The 27,734-nt window shown below is 38.2% G+C and overlaps 1 protein-coding gene across 4 annotated transcripts in view; it reads right to left on the bottom strand.

Annotated features, from left to right (window-relative positions):
• The window catches only part of LOC121321015 (type II inositol 3,4-bisphosphate 4-phosphatase-like), a 320,135-nt gene that overhangs the window by 31,996 nt on the left and 260,405 nt on the right, over positions 1-27,734 (bottom strand). For all 4 annotated transcript variants that reach the window (XM_041259931.1, XM_041259921.1, XM_041259912.1 and 1 more), the window contains 9 exons: positions 21,972-22,190; positions 20,341-20,479; positions 17,635-17,807; positions 13,993-14,116; positions 13,355-13,481; positions 11,870-12,010; positions 9,774-9,871; positions 9,301-9,413; positions 4,446-4,600 (listed from right to left, as the gene is read on the bottom strand). In XM_041259931.1, coding sequence (XP_041115865.1) covers positions 4,446-4,600; positions 9,301-9,413; positions 9,774-9,871; positions 11,870-12,010; positions 13,355-13,481; positions 13,993-14,116; positions 17,635-17,807; positions 20,341-20,479; positions 21,972-22,190 — 1,289 coding nt within the window. The remainder of the gene's footprint in view (positions 1-4,445; positions 4,601-9,300; positions 9,414-9,773; positions 9,872-11,869; positions 12,011-13,354; positions 13,482-13,992; positions 14,117-17,634; positions 17,808-20,340; positions 20,480-21,971; positions 22,191-27,734) is intronic.

Raw genomic sequence — 27,734 nt, forward strand, 5'->3', positions numbered from 1 at the left:
AAACGCAATGGCCGAATAGGCATGCTTGAGGATCATCTCTGAGACCTGGCACTGTTTGTTGGGGCAGCTGGCACCCTTTGACAGGAGCACTAAATTAGGCACCTGTACAGCACGGCAACTGAAGCCTTTACCGGCAGAAATTGGGCAAGGCCCAGCTTCACCACATCATGCACCCTATATAGGATGTCCATAGACCAGGAAGCAACAGGAGCTGTAGCTGGGTGACCCCAGGAATCTCAAAAAGAAAGTCAGTGTGCACTGGGGGACACACGGGAGAGGTGGTAGACTCGGACTGCCTTGCCTTACCTTCTGAAGGTCAGGGCACTTGCAAGCATGCAGTGGCCCTCTAGATCAGTGGTAGAAGCTTTGCTCAGGGAGAGCTTAACCCCCCAGTGCACCTTAGACCTACATGGTCTGGACGCCCGGTTTAACAGGGCAGAAGAGAACACAAAGCTGTGATATCGGGCAGGGGCTTGGTAGTGCCACTGGGTCGTGCTCTTCCTTGGGAATTGTCCTTTGCAGGTCCTGCCCTGGCGAGGGGGGGTCTGTGGCACTTGTGGTGAAGCCAGGGGGGTCCTGGGTGAGGGTGGTTTGACACCCGGTGAGGCAGCTGCTGGGGAAAGAGGCACTACTGCTGGCCTCGGTCCATGAGAAGGAGCAAGGCGGTCGCGGTGGTGTACCACTTTCCAATTCTGGACGAGCAGCTAGACCCGGTAGACCACCTCTCCCACACGGGCCAGGGCTGTACAGGGTCCTATCAAGGGTGTTTCCAGTTTCGAAGAGCGCCCTTTCTTTCAGCTAGGGCTATAGACCCAGATCAACACACCCTGCTGGAAGTGGCGGCCTCTCTCTTGCAGGTCGTAGTTCCGCCATTGTCGGACCCTGGCGGCTTGGAGCTGCTCCTGGCAAAGGAGTGTCCAGGTGATCCTGCAGGCTCTGAGCGTACTTCAGCCCTGGTGGATCCCTTACCCCTGGGGGTTGTCCACATGGGATTGGTGTCCTCAATTCCTGTCCAATCATTAGCACAGCAGGGGTGCAGCGCGTAGACTCCGGTACTGCGGTGCGGCAGGAGAGCAGGATGAGCGGTAGATACTGATCCCAATCCCTGTGGTGTTTGCTGGTGGCAATGGCCAGTTGGGTGCCGAGCATGTGGTTGAAACGCTCAACCAACCCATCGCTTTGTGGGTGAAGGGGGGTGGTGCGGGTCTTACTGATCCCTAGTCACTGCAGACGTCGCTGAAGACCTTGCTTTCAAAGTTGCAGCCCTGGTCAGAGTGGAGACCTTGTGGAACCTCAAACTGGAGAACGCACCACTGTCTGCGCCTCCAGGTTTGGCAGTGCTTAGGCCTCTGGCCACTTTGTGAAATAGTTCACTGCCAAAACAAACCTGTTCCCATTGTCGAAGGGGGGGAAAGGGCTGTCGATGTCGATGGCGACCCTCTCCATCGGTTTGCCGATCTGCTGCTGTTGAAGGGGGGCATTCGACCGTTCGGTGGGACCCTTGTTGGCAGTGCAGTTGTCACACCGTTGGCAATAGGTCAGTAGTACTGGTCGCGGAGATGTGCCAGCGTCTTGAAGATGCCAAAGTGCACTACCCCTGGCGCGCTGTGGTTGGCTTACAGGAATATGCGTTGGAGCAAGGCAGGCACCACCAGTTGCAGACAGGGTTCGTCTGTGGACGGGACTTGCCATCGGTGATGCAGGACACCCTCTTGGAGCTTCAAGGCGGTCCACCGTGACCACAACACTTTCACCGTCTGTGAGAACGGGGCTACTTCAGCCCAGTCAGGTCGCCAATCCTTCTCTTTCCATTATAGGAGCAGGCCGAGCTCTGGGTCCTCTCTCTGCTGCTCCTACCACTCAGCAGAAGAAAGATTTAGAAGTGAGTAGTTTTTTGAGATTTACGATTATACTGTAAATTTACAGTATAATCGTAAATCTCGAAAAACTACTCACTTCTAAATCTTTTGTAGTCATTTTTGTATTACTTTAGTATAAATACATGTTAATTTGGATTCATACGTTGTTTTTTTCTGACTTTATGTGAACGAAAAGACACACATTTGCCCGTTTTCTCATTGGAAATAGTGATATTTCAAAATATCACTGTCCTGGTCACAAAAGCAAAGTTTGTGGGGAATAATAGCCATTTTCTACACTTTTGAGGCATAAGCAATTAGGAAATAACACTTACTACCCAGGCACAAAAAAAATAAAAATAAAATTATTACACAGTGTTGTTATTATTATTATTATTATTATTATTATTATTATTATTATTATTATTATTATTATTATTATTATTTCTGATCTTTTTTACTTTTGGATTACATATTTACAATTTTTAACTTTTTGGATTTCAGGTTGTGTCAATACTTTCCACAGCATAGGATTTTTCATTTATTTTCTTTTTGTTCGTTACATTTTGTTCTTATTTTGGATTTAGAGTTTTGAACATTCATATTATGGATCCAATTTAGTTGTTCCATTTAAACCTAGATTTATTTATTTTTTTTTTAAGTAAAACCACTCAATAACTTTTTCAAACCATTTTTTTTTTTTTTTTACTATGACTGAAATAGCTCTGGAATAAAGCATGCATTCCAGTAGAGAACACTATGCAATAAATGCAGGACTTTCCTTTAATGTTCACTCAGTCTGCAAGAATGTGTCTCCTCCTGGGCTGTGTACTCGAGTCCTGCGAAATTACTCTTTGTGATACAATCTCTTTCAGGAGTAAAAGTAAATATTTACTAAGAGATGCTCTGCCAACTACTGTGAATCGAAGATTGACAAACTGTAATTTATACAGATCCATTAACCAGCAGTTCAAGGAGAAAGAGAGGCAATGCTGCCATCTAGCTGTGATTTCCTGGTAAATACAACTTCATTTAAAGTGATTATTTACACATTAAGTACAATGTAAGTACATAGATATAACTATTGTACCAGCATATACGTGTTACGGTTTGTTATACATAACTTGAAGCAAGAGATGCCAGTTCATTCTTGTGCCAGCGCATTAAAACCTTTGAATATAAAATATACAACACAAAAAAGGGATGAATTACACACCATCTCATATTTATTTTTAAAGATTAAAAGTTGTTCTACCCACCTTTGATTAATGTTTTGCAATAGACGGGCCACAAGCTCACGGCTTACTGTGCACCTTCATGTGTGGGTCAATTTAAACTGAACAGCAGCCTGTACTTACATATTTAGTGTCTGCACTATGTGTATTGTCATTTTGCCATTAAACAAGACATTGGAGGTAAATGTTTTTATCAGCATAACAAGAGGAATGCACAGGCAACAGTTTAAGTTAATCTTTAAGTTAAATATTACTAAATTAAATGTAAAGCTGTGGTAACTTCTCATGCCTAGGCAAGTCTTGACAAAAGTTCAGAACCATATACCAAAATGAAAGGGATAACAGCTTTAATAATCGCCCCCTTTTAGTGTGTGCCACCAATTTCTAGGCTGTTTTTCAGTGTGAAAAATGCTTCATCAGCGTGAATAATGCTTCATCAGCTTTCCCCTAGACATGACATTAACTATAGCACTTAAATAAAATGAAACGTTCGGAATTACATTGTAAAACAACTGCGTATTTCCTATAGAAACTACACTGGTGTTACCCTCTTATAGCTGCTTCACCACACAGTCCCCTCCTACCTTCAATCTCTTGTGTCTCCCTACACCCCCTCTTCGCTGCCCCTCTACTCCTCTGCTGGCCATCTGGTCATGCCTTCCCTCCACTCTCCACCCTCCCGTGCCCACTCCTGCTCTTCCCTAGCCCAGTGGTGGAACCAGTTACCGGCAAACCTCAGGACTGCTCCGTCTCTCACTGCCTTCTGCCACCTCCTCAAAACCACCTGTTTAGACTGCACTTCTAGATCTCTTGATCTGCCCCTCTGCATTGGACTTCCCTGATCTACACGCCACGTTACTGGACCCTTAGCTAATGCACTATCCTTGCACTACTATTATGTCATTGTTGATATAACTTGTTGTAATCCTAACTTGCTGCATTTTTGTTCATATGGTATTTTAGTGCTATTTGCACTATAAACTATACTGTATTATATTTTAAGCTTGCAATTGTAACCTTGCATTGCCCTGTAACACCTGTAAATCGCCTTGGATAAAGGCGTCTGCCAAATAAATAAATAATAACAATAAAATGCGCTAACAATTATCACAACGGATGTGTGGGTCTGAAGGATTGGTATCGGACAAGGAGTCTATCAAGTCTTCCAGTATTCCGTTCTCAGTCCCCATGAGATGGAACAAAATGGACTTAATTCAAAATTCCAGTACACTGTATGCATAATATGGTCGTGGGGTGAATGTTAACCTGTGAGATTTTATCACTGGAAAATGAGCTGCATAAGTGGGGTTTTGCTGGTAATCCCTTTTATGACAAAAACCAGGACACCTACCTACGCATGCAGTCCAGCGCTCGGATGAAATAGTCCTTGCTCAGTTCGTGTTCGTCCCTCAGCAGCGCACACTGCTCCAGCGTGACGGACATGGACGTTCTGTCTTTGGCACTTTTGCAGCTGGTAAAGCGGATTCCATTCATCCTACGGCAAATCTACCAAAACATCAGGATCCTGTTAATGCTTTAAATCCACTCAATTTATGATGTGTGCAAATTAATTTATTACCACATGTACATAATGAGTCACAATACATTTTGATCAGAAAGATATTTGTTCTCAAGAGAATACATGATTTGGTTACTTCAACTAATCTGAATCCCATTATTAGATTATTATTAGAGCTGGGCCCTTTGCCTCCCCTGGTTAAGGAAACTGGTATTTGTAACAGCGCATGAAAGCGTCTTTTGCTTTTATTTAAATATAAATGCAATAGAGGGGGAGTCCTTTAATAAGTTAAACAATGGCAGTATTGTTAAACTCTTTTAACATTAACTGTGCATAAACAAATACTAAAAATGAACCGTAAGACCTCATTATAATTTGGCTCTTTACACTGTGGAACAGGTTACAGGGCAGTCTGATAATGGCCCACATTCGCCTCAGAATGTCATTACACTAGCATTTGTGTTCTTGTTACAAGGCGGAATACAAATAGCACAGTCTTATATCTATGGCTCCTGACTACAGCATTATAAAGGGGGAGCACAACCATCAAAACAAGCATCAAACACAGAAGATTTGTTCATATAACAAATATGCCTATTTGCTATGGAACTTAAGAGTTAGTATTTTTTTAAACAATTACCCTTTACAAAAAAAAAAACATAAGCACTACACTCATACACATGGCAGTGTTCTGTGTGCAATATGTGCTACCATACATTACAGTCTGAATATTGTATGACTGTATTAATTGTGTGACTGTAGATTTGCTACATATTTGCACTTCATTATTAAGGGTGCCAGTGTATTTGAAAAATGTCAGTATTTACATACCTGGTCTGAACCTTAAAACAGAAGCTGAAAACCCCTAAGTAAGTAGCTTTGTATTCCTTGGCCAAAATAAGTTCTCCTGAGACAATTTCTCAAATAATTCACAACACTAGTGCTGCGAATGATTTAAAAACAAACAAAAAAATAATAATTATTGCATGAAATGTAATGTCAGCATATTGTTAAAATCCCAAGTCAACTGAAACATAAAAAGGTTCACCCGAATGCTGAGCAATGAACTCTTAAAGTTACAGAAGCTCTACAATGTATTCCATCAGAATTAGTTGTGCTCAGGCATCAAACTGACGTAAGAATACTGGAGTCTCCCAGGTTTTTGCATCAATCCCAGAATTAACTCTGAATTTCAGTCACACATTTTTACACAGGCATTTCTGATCTGTTTTAAAACATTTGTAATTCCTACATATTATTTTGACCTTTAAAAAAACTGGCCTGGATAATAAAATACATTTCAATAAGTTGCCTTTATGATATTATTGATTCTTTCTCTTTTACTGGCCCCACATATTGACAAATTAATCAGCACACAACATGGCCATGTTCTTCAATCCTATTTCTGTCACAGGTTGGAATCTTGCCACTGGTGAGCCGTCGATACCGTGGTGCTTATGGGAGGCACTAAATCAATCTTGCTGGACGTGATAGACTATATAAAATGCTGAGGGACCGCAGGACCATATTTCCCATGGTGCTGTGATTATAAGCAATTACTTTAGCAATAATCTGTAACAAAGAACACCTGATTCATATTTTCTATGTACTCTTAGACAAAAGTTATTTTCACATTGCATATCTCATTTAACATCCCTATTTAGAATTACTTCCTCTATACTATATATATATATATATATATATATCTATATATTATATAATTATTATAATAATACTATATATAATATATATATAATATATAACCTTTTTTAGAGGAAAAAATTAAGAGACCACTGCAAAATTATCAGTTTCTCTGGTTGTACTATTTATTGGTATGTGTTTGGGTAAAATGAACATTTTTGTTTTATTCTATAAACTACTGACAACATTTCTCCCAAATTCCAAATAAAAATATTGTCATTTAGAGTATTTTGTTGCAGAAAATGACAACTGCTCAAAATAACAAAAAAGATGTAGTGTTGTCAGTTGCATATTTGCATATTTTCCTATGGTACAGGTGAATTCGATTTTTTAATGGTGATTTATTTTAACCTATTTATTAGTGAAGAAAATATACCGATCGTTCCCAGCAGAAACTTCAAGAGGACATAGATGGAACACAGAGACTGAAAACATGACAATCACAGGAAAAGTAGCGATTGGTACTTAAAGGTGTTAAAATGCTTAATAGCATAACATATTCTTAACACTAGAACAGCCAAGACTTTGCGGTGCATGTGTTTAAGATACAAAGCTGTGCATTCCGTCACGCGTATTCCGACCAGGAATGGTCACATTGACTGCTACATATAAAACATTATAACAATTAAATGTTGTGGTTTTATTTGTATTTATCAGTCGGGACTTGCCGCCATGTATTGAAGTCTGATTATATCAGTCTGCATTCCTCAAGTGGTCCTCAGGTCAAAGGGGCGAACATAATATTTTGATGGAAGTTCCAGGGCCAACGGCATATGCAAAACGCAACACTGATGAGAGTGCACTGAGTGCTTTTTGCCTATTGATTGACATGCATATACTTCACCACATACAATGTTGCACTGAAGCAGAAGCCCACTGACAACTACAAGATGATCCCTAGTCAATGCCCTTGGAGGAATTAGAAGCTAAATGCCCGTGGAGCATTAGGTGCCAGAAGTCTGGGTTACTGTTGATAGCTGTGCCAAATATGCAAAGACAACCTGTGTTAAGCGCACTGCATATGCTGAAAAGCGCAGGATCTGTGTGGTTTGTGCAGCACTTAGACTTTGTAAACGATTGTAAATGAAGCCCACTCTGTCCAAATGTTTATTTATTCATGTCATTTTGATTCTAGTATGTCTGTGTATAAATGCAGAGCTTCGGTTGCGTATATGCGCTTTGTTATGTAGGCAATATAAACACAATTATTTAATTTTTTTGATACTTATTAACATTGTTTCTGTTGTACAGTTTTGTATGTACGTTATATACCTGTATATACACAAATGTATGTTCAAATATTTGTTTATTTCATTTTTTACTGTTTTTACTGGTTGTGCTTTATTTAATATATCTGTATATAAACACATTTTTATTCAAATGTCAGTTTATTCACAATGCTTCAGTTATGTAGATGCTTTATATGATGTTCCTGAATAAAAAATTGTTTGTCCTTTCATTATAATATTTATGCTGTTTTTAATACGCCAGTCAAATTGACCGCTCATGGTTGTTCTAGGTATGCGTATAAACGCAGTCATTCTAGTGTTAATCATATTAGCTGCTTTCATGCCTTTAGTTTACATGTGAACAATGCACTTGTGCTGTAGGTGTTGTACTGTAGGTTGTGGACAGGAACAAGCTATTCACCAAGGTTGTAAATCAGTAAATTTTACTACATCATTTGTAGATCAGTTCTGTCTCTCAGGAAACCAGATTTATATTACAACTTAGTGTGAAAATGGATTTGTTTGTTTCATTCATTATAACTAGGGTTATCCCACAAGCACCATAGGGGCAGTAAAATTAAAACAAATTATGATATGTGATTGTTTATCAAGTTATTTAGCTATAAAAACAAACAAACAAAAAAAAAAAAAAACATCATGTATAAGTAATAGATGGAATTGATTGGGGCTAAACTAATTTCTGAGTATTGCTGGTGTCTGTTCCAGTGAATATTAAAGAAGAAACAGAATTTCAATGTGTTTTATTTATTTATTTATAATAAACCTGATGGACACAACAAAATACCTAAGTACATTAGCCACTATAACTACTATTATTTGCGAATAGCTTGCTGTTTTGTTTAACCATTGTAATAATTTTGACTGTTTATTCTCAAATACACTTCATATGATGAAAATACCTGTGTGGACTTGAAAGCCAGTATACTGTAGTTACAATTAATGCATTGGTCTAAAAAAAAAAAAAAAAAAAAAAACTACTTCATCTTCTTTTAAAATGCTAAGTGCATGATGTAAATATTAGTTAATAGTAACTGCAGTGAAACTACACGTAGATAATCTCTATTTTGAAGTATTTTCCAATTCTTGCAATATGTAAAAATTGCCTGGCCTGGTTGATTTCCTCAAGTTTAAAATGTCATGATAACATGAATGCACAATGTGCAAGATACAGTTTAACTATCAACACTTATCTGTTCTTGAACTGCCCCGATATCAAATTGTACTGTGTTTTGTATTTGCTCTTATTAGGACTGAAGGCACTGTATTTTGTATCTTGCTCTTAATTGTACTGTAATACTTGATAGGTATTTTTGTATACAACTGTAAGTCACCCTGGGTAAGGGCATCTGCTAATAATAATAATAATAATAATAATAACAACAATAATAATAATAGAAATCTACAGTCACATGATCTCAATATGTCATCCATTTTGAGTACATTTCAAAGTCATAAGGCTTCAAGAGTGCAACAGCTTTGTAAAATTACAGAAGTATCACAGAATGCAGTTGCATAAGTATGAAGCCAATACCTCAAATGGTTTAGTTTTGAATCGCCCAGAAACCAAAATGTCACCTGACCACACGATGGCTCATAGTTCAAATTGTTTAAATATGAAGTCGGCATCTCAAATAGTTTATGAGATATTTACAAGTGTCTGTAGTGGCTTTGCAAAAGCTTTGCTAACCTGCCTTGATCTTAACTGTAAATGCAAGAGAGAAGACACAAGCACTTACTGTTCCTGCAAGCCACAGTATTTCCACATTCTTTCTCTTCTTTATTTGAATGTTCTGATGGAGGATTTCAAGTAATTCTTTCAAGTCTGTTTGAGTTTGAAATCTAGGTAAACCTACAAAAAACAAAGTGGGGTGTTCTTAAAATCCACTTTTATTAAATTCAGAGATCATGCAGAGGAATAAATGAACAGTTAAAAGTGTCATCATTTCATTTAAATGAATGGTTTATTCATTTAAAATAAGAATAAAATGATCCTAAATGAATCCTATAGGCATCAACAACTAAATATATAATAATTATGGAAATATTAAGTGACCTCATCAAAATGAAATATTACCAAGAAAAAAACACTGAAAGGCAACATCTTATTAGAGGTGTTTGTCTGTATAGTATGAAGACCCATAAAGTATGAGGGGTGTGTAAGGACCAAAGGATAACATATTGTTATAAAATACAAATCTAAGAAACTTACATTCCAGTGGCACTTTTTCACTTAATATTCTGTAATATTCATTTAAAATCTTGAAGTTTTCCTGGTTGATTCTTTCTTGTAAAGAGATGTCACCAAACCTGCATAATGAAATCAAGAACAATGTATATTAATAAAACAGTAGCGAGGATGCAAGCAATAGGAGGGGCACCCCCTCCCCCCGAAATTCCATCAATCACAATCTATATTTTTAATATAAAACATCAGCAACATATTTGTACTGGCCACCATAATCTACATCCACAATAGTATAACAGCAATAACACACAACCCAATATCTGCAAGCCTCTGGTTGGTGCTAACCCACACGCTCGAAAAAATACAATTGGTAACATACAATAATGGCAACATATATATTTATTTTTAAACACTTTTTATACAGAAGCTCATTGGTTACGTTGTTATAAAGGAGGACTACATTTTGTAGAATGTTCATTTTAGAGTGCATATGTGGAAGGATACATCATAAAATAATAAATAAATAAAAATGATTATTAATTGTGCTGTAACATTGAAGTATAAAAGCAATAAGACCCTACACATTGGGCATTACCAGAGCCGATGCCTTCACTCTACTTCGTCTCGGACCCCATTACCCAAACAGTCCATAATGCCTGGTAATGCTCCCTGTGTCAGATCTTATTGCTTACATATGGAAAAGTTGGTGCTGTACCAGTTCTGGACATGATCACTGTTATTTCCAAAAACTGCCAATTTATTAGTATCAAACTTTTTAAAAGAAATAACAAACAATACGATGAGTTTTAGCACGTCCGTCATCAGGTTTCACCTGAACTACCTACAATTTAATATAAAAAGGCAGTTCAGGATAACAAAAAGAATTCTGAAAACACGTATAGCGGAACATAAAGCCGCTATACGTAACAGCAATATGGATTCCACTATAGCTAGGCAATATAAAAGTCTCTTGTGTTGTGAAGCATGGTTTACGTATTCTATTGGAGAGTGACCTACCACTTGCTGTTCTGACTTGTGCTGTTTTTTCTTGTTCTGTGCTACTGCCGCTCGACATGATCGTCACTTCCTTTATTTATTTATTTATTTATATTCAAGGAAACATAATAAACAGATAATTGCCACTGCTACATTCAACACCTAGCCTTGCGACGACGCAAGCACATTCTGTCTCTTAAAGGGACTGGATAGCACGTTCCCCAACCTACTCATCATTGATTGGCTGGGCGCCGTGACTGCGCCACTAAACGTGCTTGCGCTGGGTTTTTATTTTGATCAGAATTGCACTTTTGGAAAAGCCACGCCCTAAGGGGGCAGACGCGCTCTACTTAAACCACTGCGTCTGCGATGGCACTTGTTTCATCACAATCTTAATCTTAATGAAACACTGCACCTTAGTCCTTATCTGTAACAATGGGTTTCTGATTAAATAATAATATGTCATAGGAAATAAGTGCAATGTTTGAGAGTTATAATAATGTATTTATTTGTAGGAAATGATATAATTGTGTATTTTGTGTTTTAAATCTTTTTTCTGTATCTGTAAGAATGTATATCAAATCATGTCCTTTACTTGTTTGAATGATTTAATGAATAATTGATGATGTAATATGAATTTTATTAAGTAAGGACTTGTTAATTGATTGATACCCTGAACTGCCTTTTTAAATGAAACTGTAGGTAGTTCAGGTGAAACCTGATGAAGGCACAGACGTGCTTCTAGAGTCAATGAGCTGGTTGCAGACTTAAGGGTGTTTATTACACAATGTTCTATCCTCAATGAACGTTTAAACAAAACAAACAAAAAGTTTAAGCTTACTCAGCAAAGTCAAATCCAGTCATACACATATTTTAAAAGAACTAACAAGCTTAGAGAATATATTTTACACAAATACATGTTTCTTGTAGCATCCTATACACTATGAGATTTCTAAGGAACTTGTGTTAGCTCTTGCAGAAGTTGCTGAGAAAGCTCTTTTGAACAACTGACCTGACATTTTGAGATTTGGCAGTTTTGGGGTTTCTTGAAATCTTGACGTTTGGAATGGATTTATCCTATAGAAATAAATCATTTCTAAATGTAATGAGAATAGATACTGTACCTCTCTGCCAGTGTCTGCTGCTGATTTATGCCAATATTAAAGAGTACTGGATACACATGTAATGGCTTGCCTTCTTTGATCTCATTGGGTAGTCCCTCAAACACCTCTCGTGGTAATGGCACTTCAACAGTATAATAGTCCCTGTGAGGATAAAAAAAAAACAGCCATTGAACTTCTGATCTCCTTGTGAAATCCATAGTGCACATCATAAATACTATCCCATTTTGGAATAGGATAGCATTACAAAGCCACCAGATGCTAAATGTGCATTTCACAACTGCATCATCTTATTGAAGGGATATCTGAATGGCACAGCTCTTATAAGACTGTTTAGGATCTGTCTAATCACACACACCATTGTTTTTATTGGTATACCTTTATACAGTCCGTTTTTTTTCTTTAGTTTTTTTGAGAGGCTGTTATAAGCATGTTTTATTGTATTTACAAATACAGCACGTACTGGGACAAACTCAGTTCACTTCAACATTCCTGATAGTATACACTAGACTAACACACAAGTACTAGAGCCCATCCAATCCTGATTTAATCAGGCTGGCTCAGGCAGGAGGCTACCACTGTTAGTAAAAATGCTCTGGTTCATCTTACCTCGTGTATTGTTTGTTAAAGTGATAAGGAATACCTTACTGTGTTTACAAGAGATGCACTACATTAACTTTGCTGAATCTCATGTTGTCTGTATTGCAGAGACAAATATTTTAACGAAACCTGATTGCTTTGATATTGTTATTCACACATGATTGGTAAAAATTTAACTGCAAACACATACATTCTGGGTACTATTAACAGTGCAACACAGTTTACATCTATAAATTAATCTGCAAATTATAAAAGGAGAAGGGAGGCACAAAAAACTCTAGTCACCATACATGCTATACAAAATGTTTCACATTTGATTCAAATATAATGTTTGAACATTCTGACCCATACATGTTCCTTTTAGTGAGTTTTCAACTTTTTTTTAAAGTTAACTAATACAGAAATAAGTTTTGGGTTTTTTTTTTTTTATGAGAAAATTGATGATGTTTTAGATTGATTTGAATCAATATACCCAATCAACCCAATTGCTTATTCACAGCCATTTAATCAGACTACAATAAACAAGCCTCTCTTTGAAGTAGTACATCTACCGCTGTTGCCTTGCTGTGTAAGAAAATAATACATCAATGTTCCTAACTTTCCTTGCTTTTTAAGCAATGTTGAAGCTTAATGAGACACCAAGTTGTTTATGACATTGATTACAGCACTGGGGAATTAAATGCAACTCAAAAGGAAATTCTTTTGAAGCTTGGCTCTATAAAAGAAACAAGATAATGGTGTCGTTTTAATTGAAAACAGCAGGGATTCTCAGGGAGACAACAAAACAGAACAAAAAGGAAAAATACTGCCTGAGGGAATCTAGCACCATTACAATGATGCTCACTTCACAGGTTATGTGGCTCTAAGAAGGGAAACCATAGCTCTTACCGCCTTCCAGTCACAATGGGCTGCAGATCACTGGGTTCATCAGATTTGGCTTCAGCAATTCTAAATGTCACTCTCCGCAAATCTGAAATGCCAACCTCCATATCCTCCAGCATCCCAACCTCGTCGCCTGCACACACAAAAAAAAGGCCCTTGTGAGCAATGAATAATTCATATTAAGGATTCTCAATCCCTTCCAGTCTTCATTATCTGTGACAGGTTTTTTTTTTTCTGTGCTAACAAGCATGATGCATTTGTTTGTTTCTTTTGTCTTTCCACACTGCATAAGTCGAGTCTTAAAGCTGTACTTTGTGGAAGGTGTCAATCACAAAATAAAATGCACATGAGTTTGCCCATGTGATTTTTATTTTAACAAGAAAGCAAAGGGGTACTGCTACAGTATGATGGCTAAATCACTAGCATGCTCCTTTTACTTTGAGCATCCATAATCAGCCTAGCCTTGTCTTCTGACAAATACAATGCACATTTTCTCCCAAATATTGTTTCTCTCATAAAATGTTCAATTTACTTGGGATTGGGTCCTGGCAGGCACAATATGGGACAATGTGGCTGCAGTTTGACAGGCTGCTCGGTGTTAGCGCCTCTAAGAACAAGACATAGCAAAGTTTATCAGTACTCACTATATGTACTTAGAAGGCTTTCAAACTGTGCTATAAGTCCAACTGTGTGAAGCTGCTGCAGGAAGCCTTTATCATCAAGACCCGCGTACAATCTCATCACAAACCCACAGGCAACAGCTGCGAGCTGAAGATTCAATAAAGAAAAGAATATGTTATTAGAGTTGAATATTATCATGCCAGCAATATTGTCTTTTCTGATAACTAATCATCGTTCTATTATAATAGTCTATTATTTAAAAAAAGCAATGGGTTTCAGAGATGGCTGTTGAAGTAAGATTACAACAGAGAATGATTGCTTGCACTTGATCAGTTGCATGCAGAAACTTAATGAGTATCCGGGTATTGTTTGTTAAAGTGATAAGGAATACCTTACTCTGTTTACAAGAGATGCACTACATTAACTTTGCTGAATCTCATGTTGTCTGTATTGTAGCGACACATATTTTAACGAAACCTGATTGCTCTGATATTGTTATTCACACTATTGGTAAAAAAAAAAAAAAAAAAAAATCAAACTGGAAAAACTTTTCTCCACTTTTACAGGGTGTTGGCCAGGACAGACACAGTTTCTCTTATTATCACCATAGTGTATCTAGATCAGACACCCTCCTGAAACAGTGTTTGTTTTTTGTTCCCACAAGCCATTAATTTCATTCAGGGCATCCATACTGTTGTAGGAGAGAGCATGAAATGGGGTGTCCTAAGGCCTAAAGGGCCAAGAGGAGATAAATCACAGAATGCGTGAAGAGCTTGATATATGGAACATGTGAAAATAAGAGTTTTAAAATCCCAGCATAAATTCAAATTACACTAATGAGAACATTTCAGTTTTTATCATGTAGCTTGGGAAAGATAAATGATGAAATGATTTGTGAATCTTTGAAACAATATGGAATTACTGTATGACCCAGAGGGCAATAACAGCACATTTTTTGTAAAGTATATACTGTCTCTAGTCTACTGAAATCTGATGCCACTTACACGAATGACAAACATAATCTGAACAGAGAAAAAAAAAATGTAATGTAAGAGCATTGTAGTAATGTATTACATTAGTTAACCTAGTGGCAACATTTTCAAAAAACCACCGGGGGGCGCATATGTGTCACATTTTTAATGCTACAAGTAGAAAAGACACATAAATTTTCCTTATGATTTGTGAATATTTCCTGGTAGGTAATATCTCTTAAAATCAACATAAAACAGAATATATAAGTGCAGTATCTGTGTTAAAGATGCAAATTGAGATTTACAATTAAAAGGGGTCAAAACGGACGCTGTAAATCTGTGAACCACGTGTGTTATATCGTAAAATATATTGCTGTGAAATGTTAAATGATTATTTTACACATACACGTAACAATGAACTATTTAACAAAGAGGATTTTAAATAAAATAAATCCATTGTTTTTAATTATGGTACTTGTTACTTTCCTCTACATTGTCTCCTAGCTGTATCCGCCACAAGCTGCTATTTTTTGTGTATTCAGCAGCTTCCCTGCAACAGCAGGGACTACTGATGAGTATCCCCCCGCCCCCCCCACCCCCGCCCTCCTCTGCCCATGGCCCCCGAATCTATCTTAAAAGGAGTATCTAAATCACTAAAGCTGAAGGAATCTATTGTCTCTGGGGAAAAGTCAAGTAATCAGACAGACCTTCAACTTGTTGGGTTTTTATTTATTTTCTGTGTTGTTTTGTTGTTGTTTTTGTTGATTTTGTTCTTCTAAGTTCAATTCCATTCAATTTGACAGGTCCTGCCGGTTTAAAATGATGCTTGCAGACAGCTGGCATACCTGAATTTTAAAGCTGGTGCTGGATTTTTTAAGCATCTTCTGTACATGTCAAGCTTGACACTGAAGCATTTGAGTCTGGAGTTCAGAAAAACTGCTTTGCTGCCCTTACAGCTCCTCACACAGTAAGGCATAAAACACAATGCACAGCTATGGCCAAACATTCGCACCACCCAAAATTTTAAAACTGAGATATAATTAAAATAAATAAATAAATAAATAATATATATATATATATATATATATATATATATATATATATATATATATATATATATATATATAAACACATCATTTTGATCTTTTATTTATCACATAATCAAACAAACTACAGAATTATATCACAAAAGTCTACCGGAAGCCATAATAGTAGTACTTCAAGACTTCCTTAATCTCTCAGGCATGGACTCAATGAGGCATTGAAGGGTCTAGTTACCCTTTTGATTTTTCCTGATTTCCAATCCAAAACTGATGTGACGTGATACTGTTGTCTTCTAACCATTTCTGTGACGCAGTCAAGGCCCGCTCCCGAGGACTTAAATACTGACCTCAATGTCATTTTTCCTTCAAAACTGCTGCAATCATAGACGTAGCGACCTTGAATGTTAATGGTTACACTTCTATTTCGGGGAACTAGGGTTATGTAATAACCTAACATTCCATTTCAAGTACGAAATGTAACCATTAACATATGAAGCCTGCTTGTTAGAGGTACTAACTGCCTTGTAATGGTGATGCAAAAGCAGTCACCAAAACAGCAGCCAGATACTAAGGGTGAGACTGCAAGCACTCTCAACCGAAGCACGTATCTTGGTCGAGCGCCCAGTAGCTGTGCGCGTATTTCTGTAAAAAAAAAAAAAAAAAAAAAAAGAAGAGAAAAACTTTCCCCACAGAAAACAGAAAAGTACTTTACAAAATAAACGTCTCAATTTAAAATGAGAATTTAATTTAACTCCAGCTGGAGTTAAGCAGCTGGGGGGAGAGCACCTTATGTTGCTTGATCCCTGGGAAGGAGCGACTCAAATTGCTGGCTTCACACTGGGCACAAGGCCGCTATGGGACGTAACAAACAATAGGCTGTAGTGACCAATATTCGCGCAATTAATGTAAAAAAAAAACTATTACAGTGTAAATGTAATATCGCCTAAATTATGTAAAACACAATAATTAGGGGAAATTATAGAGTCATAAGCAACAAGTACTTATCTGCTACCAGGCTCCCCTGTCAGGTCAGTCTTAAAAAGAAGAATGGCACTGAAGTCTGTGAGCAGTCTATTTATGTCCTCGAGGCAGGCCACAGGCTCGTCAAGCAGCTTTGAAATATCTTATCTTACTCAGGTTTCAGGTCTTTAAGAGGTAAATAACCATATGGTAATGGTTACATTTCATACTTGAAAGGGAATTACTCGTTGACACTTCTAATGGTCACCTCTTGATTACTTCTAATTGAGTAACACGTGTCAAGATTTGCAAGGTCTTTTCAGGAATTCTGTGTTATGTTAGATTGCAAAATAATCACATTTATAATTTGTCATTTTTTTCGTTATGGAAAACTACAAAGTGGTAGGTAATTTATTATCCATAACATTTTTCAGCAGGTTTCATTCCACTATGAAGCACAATTTGATAATTTTAATGTGATGCAAAACTTTTGGCCATAGCTGTACGTAACCACATGCCAATACAGAAATGGAACCTTCTTGACATGGGTAATTACTTTCAATTGCAAAAAACAAAAGACATTTAAAAAACATACAAGTTATAACTTAGAACAGCTAAAGTACACTATTTTAACTGTTTAAAATAGCCTGGAGATTTCAAATGTGATAGAAGTGGTGTTGGAAGCACCTACTGCTTGACTAAAGACCACATCTCTCCTCTGCTTTAGAAAAAGGCCTTGAGGAATGCTGCATGCCGCTTCCTGCAGCAAAACAAATGCCATAGACTTCTTGGCTCGATGAACAACTTCTTTGACGCAGTCCTTCAGTGTCACCACCAGAGGGTACAGCTGCTCATGCCAGTCACCTTTAAGACCAAGTACAAGAATACACTGGAAGTTAAAGCTTTGCGACCCAGGGTTTCAATTCAGCATGCCTAAAACACAGAACAGTACAGTATTTAACAGGTACAATTCAGAAGAAACTTAGTTGACAAACCTAATTGATTATATATATATATATATAATCACTACAAGGCTCTCGATTATAAAGTGCCTTGGATATAATGCTCCTACAGCATGTCACCCAATTCCCTATACTAGTGATTCATGCAATATTTCTACAGTAAATACAGTAGCGGTGTACAGACTGTAAACAACGTCTCAGACTAACTTCTCTTTCTGTCTCTCCCTTTTGATACAGTATCTGAACTGAAGAAAAGTTCATTGTTACATTGTAAAGTATGGTATATTCTCATATTTAGGTGTTATGATTCATCCCAAATCTAACATGTGTACAGGGAACAAAAATAAAACATGAAAAACATTTTACCATGTAAAGGGGATTTTAACTTAGTATGCATTTTAATCCCATAGGGTAGGAAAAAAAAAAAAAAAAAGTAGTTACTGGGCAGGACTTTTTGTTGCAGTGCTGGTACTTACATTTTACTTACATTTTACGTTGTTTGTAATAACAAGCTTTACAATGCCCATAAAAATTTAATAAATTAAAAAATTAAAAAATTAAAAAATAAATAAAAAACACGTTTCAGAAAGAGATGAGGACAGAAGAAATCAGTATACCTGCTCTTAAATGTAACATTTGGTGTTGGTGGCTAGCAGTCAGCTTCTACCCAACACTTAAACATAATCTTTCAATAGCTAGATTAAAATCCCATTGTTTGTCTCCCTCTAGCATCATGTAAATGAGCTCCTTCCTCATACTGAGATACAGGATGGAACATTTACTAACAGCCATCTGCCTCTTCATATTTCACCAGAAAGAACAAATAAATAGTAAAATAGCGATAAAACCCAGCTTATCTACAAACCCTAAAACTGCGCAGGAGTGAGGAAAAGCCATCCATGTTCAATCAAAACACAGTTTGTGTGCATTAGATAAATGGGAGATAAGCCACCGTTCTTCATTTGGTTGCTTTTTTTGTTATTCTTCCTAATGAAAGTACAGCCCTGGTGATGTCACTTTTATCTATGATGTGCCAATCCAATACTTGCCCTCTTCAGAAAGACTGCCTAGAAAGACAATTGCTAATGTCAGGTGCAGTAGTGTAATTTTGGGATGTGGGCCTGTCATAAAGACGGCTGTAGTGGGTGACATCAGACCAGAAACAGGAACCAGGAAATAAACATCAGAGAGGTGGAGTTGGGTGGAGCTGAGCGATTGGTTTCACTCAGCATTTAATAATGAACAGACAGAAAATAAAAGGTTGTAAAGACAAACAAAACACAGGACACGGCACTTTTGCCAAAATATATAGACAAACAAAACAGACTAAACAGAAAAACACGGTGAACTGGTATTTTAACTATTACTTTGATTATTACCTCCGTCTCCAACCCCGTTCTCCATTCACCAAACACACAACCCCGAGTGAGTGAAAACATGCTGCTTTTATGCAGCTGTACCAAGACTCGATTGCTAATCAATCATTCAATTGGAGTCGCGGTACAACTGCACGTGAATTAATAAAGTGCAATTTCCTGTGTTCACGTATTATTACATTTGACTTGCATGTGAAGTGCTGTGCAATCCTCGTGCCTAAATACAAATATACATTTTAAACACTTGTGTTACACAGACCCGTTTATATCCCGTGTACCAATGACTACACACCAACATTAACACACAACATACAACACAAAATACACACAGGGGCCGGGCACTTTGCCACAGGGCCACTCTACCTTGCCAACAAAGGGTGTTTTGTGTTGCAGTTTTGGGGTCCTAGTAAAACTTGAAACCCCACAGTATATTTGGTCAATTGCAACCACTTTTTTTTTTTCTCCTAAGTATCTACAAATCATTTGTAAAGGCTGTCAATACAGTTTATTAATTTATTTAAAATGCACTTTAATAATTTGTACATAACTGAAGTATTACATTTTTTGTAAGTCTTTATAAATGAACCCCCAGCAGGTGGGTTGCTGATAATGCTACACACGGCACTGCTTAGCTGGAATCAAATTGATAATATTGAAACATTCACACATACATGTGTATTTTTTCCCCCCCTTGTGTGCAACTCTGCCTTATCATTTGCTCCTTCAACTCTGTAGACCAGTAAACTAATACAGTGCTTCTCATTTACAAGACTGTGCTATTTATTTTCCACCTTATAATGAGAATGAAAATGCAAGTGCATTGGCATTATGGGGCAATCGGGAGCTACGACTATGTCGAATTATAAGAGGTTGACAGCATATACAACAAAGCTCACTATTAGTGTAAAGAAAAAGCCTCCAACCTCTACTGGTCTTTGACTAATTGCTCATGAATCTTCTACCACTAAGTGAACAAATGTTTTGTCTTGTAAAAATGTATTAGTCAAAACAGTTTTCACCTTGACTTTGTTAAAGATGAATTATGGATGAATTGCCTACCATTAGTATGTGAAGTGATGACATCTGCTAGCGAAGGATCCGCTCCAGCTTCCTGATTATTATTTTCATGCTCTAGTAGCCTGTCCACCATGGCAATGATGCAGTTTAAGCTCATTGCTACATTCACCCAAACCCTGTCCTGCAAAAGAACAAAAAAAAAACACACACACACATAACAAGCATTAATATTACCATGCTAATGTTTCAGAATTAACCTTAGCTCCTCCCAGTACTTCATAGTTTAATTCCAAATTCTATATACCTCAGCTACTTGATCTCCGACAGGTTGAGTGTCTTTGAAACAATACAATAGCCATAAAACACAATCTGCTAAGGGCTTGGTCATTGTATGTCTCTCCATAGAAATCTTTGTGAAATAAAAAGGAAATACGCGGCAGATGTAAGATGTCTGTGAAATGAAACATCCAGTTTACAGCTCTCTCAAACCATATATCAAGGTAGCCCAATTCAGAAATAAATAAATAAAATTCTATGAGTTCTAACACTACAATTTGGTCCTGCAATTACAGCTCTCAGCACCTGTACAACCACTTCTCCAAGTGTTTTTAAAGACTCCTTTCTTTCATGCAACACAACTGCATTACTCCAATGATAGGGAGGAAGCAGAATGGGTGCAATTACTATTATAGAAGTAGAGCCCTCCAATTTGTATCTTTTTTCAGATTCACAGACATGCCTTATTGGCGGGTGTGACAGAGCAAATGAATCCTAGTCAACAAATTCTCCCTCCCGACCTGTGAGGGCATGGTATAATAGGGATAGTGTGTCCCGGACAGTTCATTCCTGGGTCTGCTGGAAGACGGCCACCCAGAAAGGGGGAGGAATCACAATATCAGAAGTCATCAACTTAATACGGTAGGCAATGTGTCAGTCATTTATTGGAGGATACGTGATTGCACTCGCTACCAAAGGGGGCGAGACTGAGGATGTATCAGGGGAAGTAGCTAAGCAATCTGTTCCTTGGGTACGGTTACGAAAGGACCCGTAAAGCATTACTGTGCTGTAAAAAGAAACTGTGAGTTTTTTGTTTTGTCTCTCTAAACTGTCACTTTTGTATTTATAGAAGGCTAAATTCCGGGAGCTGCAGCTAAACAGCCAGCAAACAAACCCGGACTACACTTCACCATTGTGCAAGTTTAAACTTGTAAATCACACTTTCACTATGAGCACTCACTCTGGACTTGTGACTGTGTGGTGCTTTGTGTGTGTCCTGTTTAGTGTCTTATTATTTCGGGACTGAACCCCGTGGTTTAACTGAGCGATACACACTGGTGTGTAGATCCAGTTATTATTTAAGAGTTGCGAGCACGCAACCCAGCTAAATAAAAGAACTGTTTTTCACCGTGAACTGTCTTGTGTCTGTTATTACTGAGCACTGCATCACCTCTACACCTGCGTACTCCAAACCACTTTGCCACAGTGGGCTACTGGCCTTTCACTACAGTTAGCAAATTACAGTAAAATGGCAGTTCTGACAGGCTCCACCAATCATTTCTTTGACATGTTCTGCAATCTGTTTAATGCGTCTTACTGGGTGGGTTACATGAGGGGAAAGTTACTCTCCATCCGCTCTGTAAAAGAGTACTGAGAAATAAAGAGGTATCACTTGCCCACTCTTCCTCGTCATATTCAGAATGATGAGGTATGGAGTCCTGTCGCTTCAGAGGAGGTGGCGTGGAGGTGTCTTCTTTTGGCGTGGGGCTGCTTTCGTCAACATGGTTACAAATCGTCGAATGCCTCTTACTGACATAGCCAGGTTGAGCTGTGTAGAGTGCAAGCAGGGCGTTCTTGACGAGCTCGTCTTTCAGTGCGTGTACAAACTGTTCTGTCTGAGAACAAGAAGACACTTAATTAAACAAGCTGTTACAACAAACAATTAAAAATAGGTCCTCAGTGTGCTGTCTCCACAGTAAGAGGTGACTGATGATTAATTCTGAAGCTGTCTTTATATTGAGCTCAGAAGGCTCCAGTGCTTAGAAGTTAAGAAGGGCTCTCAAGGGTAACAGTGTGGTTATTACAATAACAGGTCGAGTCTGTTCACCGATCTCCATAAAGAACGCTCTGTGCAAGAAGACTATTATGCTCAAAATGGGACTTTAAAGCTCAGACTACCAATTTGATTCCAGCCTCATGTTTCGCTAATTAAGATCCCCATTCCTCCTGAACAGTCTAACCATCCACATATATCATTAGCTAAACCAATCAGACACCAGAACTAGGGTTTCTGAAAGCCAACTGAACTTGTGCTATGGAATGCCAACACAAAGTTGCATCACAATTAGATGAATAGCTATAAGTGCATGCTTATGTTTTGTCTGCTGAAGATGAAGATTGTCTGTCTCTTTAGGCCACTGCACTGAAAATAACTTCACTGACCCTCTCATACCTTGTCAAACCCAGGTCAGTATTGATATTGAAACTGCATCATTTCCAAATGTTTTGTTTAAATGAATAATGTAAAAACTAGAATCTTGGTTACAACTGCCCCCATTTACTTCTGAATGCTCTATTCCTAATTTGAATAGCTTAGTGTCACACATGTTTACTGTAACAACCACAGGTTGAGCATGCTCAAACACATACACTGTAAGACATATACAGTCTACGCCGCTTTATTGGGGCATCTCGGGAGAAAGAACAATATCCAGAATCAGCGTCTGTCACAATTAAACGACAGGCAGTTGCGATGACCTTAATCACACTTTTTTGTTTCTTAATGAAAATAAAAATAATAAAATCACATCACCTTATGATTACATGTTAAATGCATAATTTAAAATATGAGTCTGTATTTTTAAATCACTTTTTTTTTCCTACATGAAATGAAAAATAATGAAATCACATCTTATCACAAGGCAAGGCACCTGCGATGTTGACAGGCCACCTTTCTTTGCAACAGCAGCCTGAGAAACCACAGGGGATTCCAGCTCCTTCAAGAGCTCAACGTGGTTTATGCAAGTCACAACGTAATCATTTACTCACTGCACTGTGCTACTTGACCTGTCTTGCTCTGAAAAGCAATCTACGTTCATCATTTGAAAAAGCACTATATCCCAATTAAACAAAGTGACGTCCCAATTAAATATCACTGGGAAGAACCATCTCCCAGAGTTGTATCCCATTTAAGTAGAAATCCCGATTACTAGTATGCCAATCAGACGGCGCCGACTGTATCAACAAATTGTCATGTACCTGTAATGCGATTTATTTTCTTATAAAATGCATCTGGTTAAAAGAAAATGCTGCTATATAAGGGAGGTGGTACAACTTTAAAAACAGCTTGCACAGCCCAAAGCCCCAATGAGAATTAAAATGTATAATTTAAACATCAGCAGTTATCTTGCCTGTATAATTCTTTAGTACATTTATTATTTGTTGCATTTTATGGATTTAACAATTAATGAGTAAAGCCGTATCCACACTGGACGCGAGCGAATAATTTAGAAGTCACGGCAGTCAAATGGGAGTATCAACACGAGCAGTGAGCGACGTTACTTTGAAAAATTTGACTTGCGGGTGGCGCATTTAGCAGCACTGATACTTTTTTTTTTCCGATTATGCAAGTTGCATAAAAATAGGTTTATTAATAAACAAAAATAAACCGGACCATACATGCAGGCTACATATCCAGCATTTAAATGAAAATGACACAAAAAAGGTCCTGCATTCACAAAACTTGAACATGTGACCTAATTGTAAGCTTTGGCATTTTTCTGGCCTGTTTGTTTTTTTGATGAATAATGTTCTGTGGCACAAATCTGTGATAAGGAGAAGGACTTTACATATACAAAAAGTTAATTTTTGTGGAGACACCAAACAAACAAAAATATTATCGAGTTCCTACTATTCTATATCATTACCAAGCTCATAGTTTTGAGCCATATCTGTTCACCGGACTGTTTTAAAAGGAAATACTAAATAAAAGTCATGAGTCTTGCCATGGCACACGACCTTGTTCTGTGTATAATTATTCATAAGTAAATTAAGTCAGAGATGGCTCAAACATTCACCCATGATCTGATGCACCACAGTCTTCAATAGTGTTTACGATAAAGTAGAAAAATAGATTTGCAGCACGGACGTTGCATCAGACGTCGTCCATCCTCCTCGATGATGTTGAGATCAGGGCTCTGTGGGGGCCATACCATCACTTCCAGGACTCCTTGTTCTTCTTTACGCTGAAGATAGTTCTTAATGACTTTCGCTGTATGTTTGCAGTCATTGTCATGCTGCAGAATAAATTTGGGGCCGATCAGATGCCTCCCTGATGGCACTGCATGATGGATAAGTATCTGCCTGTACTTCTCAGCACTGAGGAGACCATTAATTCTAACCAAATCCCCAACTCCATTTGCAGAAATGCAGCCCCAAACTTGCAAGGAACCTCCACCATGCTTCACTGCTGCTTGCAGACACTTGCTCGTGTACCGCTCTCCAGCCCTTTGGCGAACAAACTGCCTTCTGCTACAGCCAAATATTTAAAATCAGTTCAGAGCACCTGCTGTCATTATTCAGCTCCCCAGTTCCTGTGTTTTCGTGCATAGTTGAGTCGCTTGGCCTTGTTTCCACGTCGGAGGTATAGCTTTTTGGCCGCAAGTCTTCCATGAAGGCCACTTCTGACCAGACTTCTCTGGACAGTAGATGGGTGTACCAGGGTCCCACTGGTTTCTGCCAATTCTGAGCTGATGGCATTGCTGGACATCTTCCGATTGCGAAGGGAAGTAAGCATGATGTGTCTTTCATCTGCTGCAGTAAGTTTCCTTGACTGACCACTTCATCTACGGTCCTCAACGTTGCCCGTTTCTGTGTGCTTCTTCAAAAGAGCTTGGACAGCACATCTGGAAACCCCTGTCTGCCTTGAAATTTCTGCCTGGGAGAGACCTTGCTGATGAGTATAACTATCTTGTGTCTTGTTGCTGTGCTCAGTCTTACCCTGGTGTATGACTATTGACAGTAAACTGTCTTCAGCAACCTCACCTTGTTAGCTGAGTTTGGCTGTTCCTCACCCAGTTTTATTCCTCCTACACAGCTGTTTCTATATCAGTTAACGATTGAGTTTCAACTTACATACTGAATTGATGATCATTAGCACCTGTTTGGTATAATTGCTTAATCACACACCTGACTATATGCCTACAAAATCCCTGACTTTGTGCAAGTTTATCTAGTAGAATTGATTTTTCTTCTGTTCACTCACTTTGCATTTTGTTAATTGATAAATATAAACTATTAACATGTCTATTTTTGAAAGCATTCTTATTTTACAGCATTTTTTTACACCTGCCTAAAACTTTTGCACAGTATTGTATATATATATATATATATATATATATATATACACACACACACACACACACACATATATACATACATACATACATACACATACATACAGTGCCTTGCAAAAGTATTCAGACCCCTGACCAATTCTCTCATATTACTGAATTACAAATGGTACATTGAAATTTTGTTCTGTTTGATATTTTATTTTTAAACACTGAAACTCAGAATCAATTATTGTAAGGTGACATTGGTTTTATGTTGGGAAATATTTTTAAGAAAAATAAAAAACTGAAATATCTTGCTTGCATAAGTATTCAACCCCCACACATTAATATTTGGTAGAGCCACCTTTCGCTGCAATAACAGCTTTAAGTCTTTTGGGGTAAGTATGTACCAGCTTTGCACACAGTGTCGGAGTGATTTTGGCCCATTCTTCTTGGCAGATTTGCTCCAGGTTGTTCAGGTTGGTTGGACGACGCTTGTGGACCGCAATTTTCAAATAGTGCCACAGATTCTCAATGGGATTGAGATCAGGACTTTGACTGGGCCACTGTAGGACATTCACCTTTTTGTTCTTGAGCCACTCCAATGTTGCTTTGGCCTTGTGCTTGGGATCATTGTCCTGCTGAAAGGTAAATTTCCTCCCAAGCTTCAGTTTTTTAGCGGACTGAAGCAGATTCTCTTGCAGTATTTTCCTGTATTTTGCTCCATCCATTCTTCCTTCAATTGTAACAAAATGCCCAGTCCCTGCTGATGAGAAGCATCCCCACAGCATGATGCTGCCACCACCATATTTCACTGTAGGGATGGTGTGTCTTGAGGCATGGGCAGTGTTAGGTTTGCGCCACACATAGCGCTTTGAGTTTTGGCCAAAAAGCTCTATCTTGGTCTCATCTGACCATAAAACCTTCTCCCACATCACAGCTGGGTCACTCTCGTGCTTTCTGGCAAACTCCAGACGTGCTTTCAGATGCTACTTTTTGAGTAACAGCTTCTTTCTTGCCACCCTCCCATACAGGCCAGTGTTATGCAGAGCTCTTGATATGGTTGACTGGTGCACCATTACTCCACTCCCAGCCACTGAACTCTGTAGCTCCTTCAAAGTGATTGCTGGCCTCTCTGTGGCTTCTCTCACAAGTCTCCTTCTTGTCTGAGCGCTGAGTTTTGAGGGACGGCCTTTTCTTGGCAGTGCCTGGGTGGTGTGATGCAGCTTCCACTTCCTGATTATTGATCCAACTGTGCTCACTGGGATATCCAAACATTTGGATATTATTTTGTACCCTTTCCCTAATCTATGCATTTGTATTACTTTATCTCTAACTTCTGTAGAATGCTCTTTGGTCTTCATTTTCCTTCAGATTCACAGCCTTACCAATGATCCTTCAACAGTGGGGTTTTTATCCAGAAAATGTGACAGCAACTTTAATGGTTCACAGGTGGAGGCCAATGGTAAGGTAATTGTGTCCTCGTTAGGACAATTTCTTTCATCGGTGCAAACTGGGACCTTCCACAACACAGAGGCTGAATACTTATGCAAGCAAGATATTTCAGTTTTTTATTTTTTTTTTAAATATTTCCGAACATAAAACCAGTGGCACCTTACAATAATTGATTCTGAGTTTCAGTGTTTAAAAATAAAATATCAAACAGAATGAAATTTCAATGTACCATTTGTAATTCGGTAATATGAGAGAATTGGTCAGGGGTCTGAATACTTTTGCATGGCACTGTGTGTGTGTGTGTGTATATATATTGTCTCTATCAGCAAAAGCTGATAGAGACAATGTCGCTGACCCTTAAATACGAGTGACGCATATCTCCTGGGGGCATAGACGATGTCGCCACCAAGGAGCAGCTTTGATATAAGTGCTCAGGTAATTCAGCCTATAAGTGATTATATCCCATCAGGTAATGGTTACAGGGGACAGCACATTTTTTTCACTCAACATAGTCATCAGTAGTCAATGCACATAGCACATTCTACTTTTCATTTAAGAAAAAAAAAGTGAATTAAAAAGAGATGGCAATTTTATTGAAAAAAGAAACAACATTTTAACCCAAACCCTAACTGGCTCATTTAATTACCGTCC

This window comes from Polyodon spathula, chromosome 1 (genome assembly GCF_017654505.1).
Source record: "Polyodon spathula isolate WHYD16114869_AA chromosome 1, ASM1765450v1, whole genome shotgun sequence".
Taxonomy (NCBI): domain Eukaryota; kingdom Metazoa; phylum Chordata; class Actinopteri; order Acipenseriformes; family Polyodontidae; genus Polyodon; species Polyodon spathula.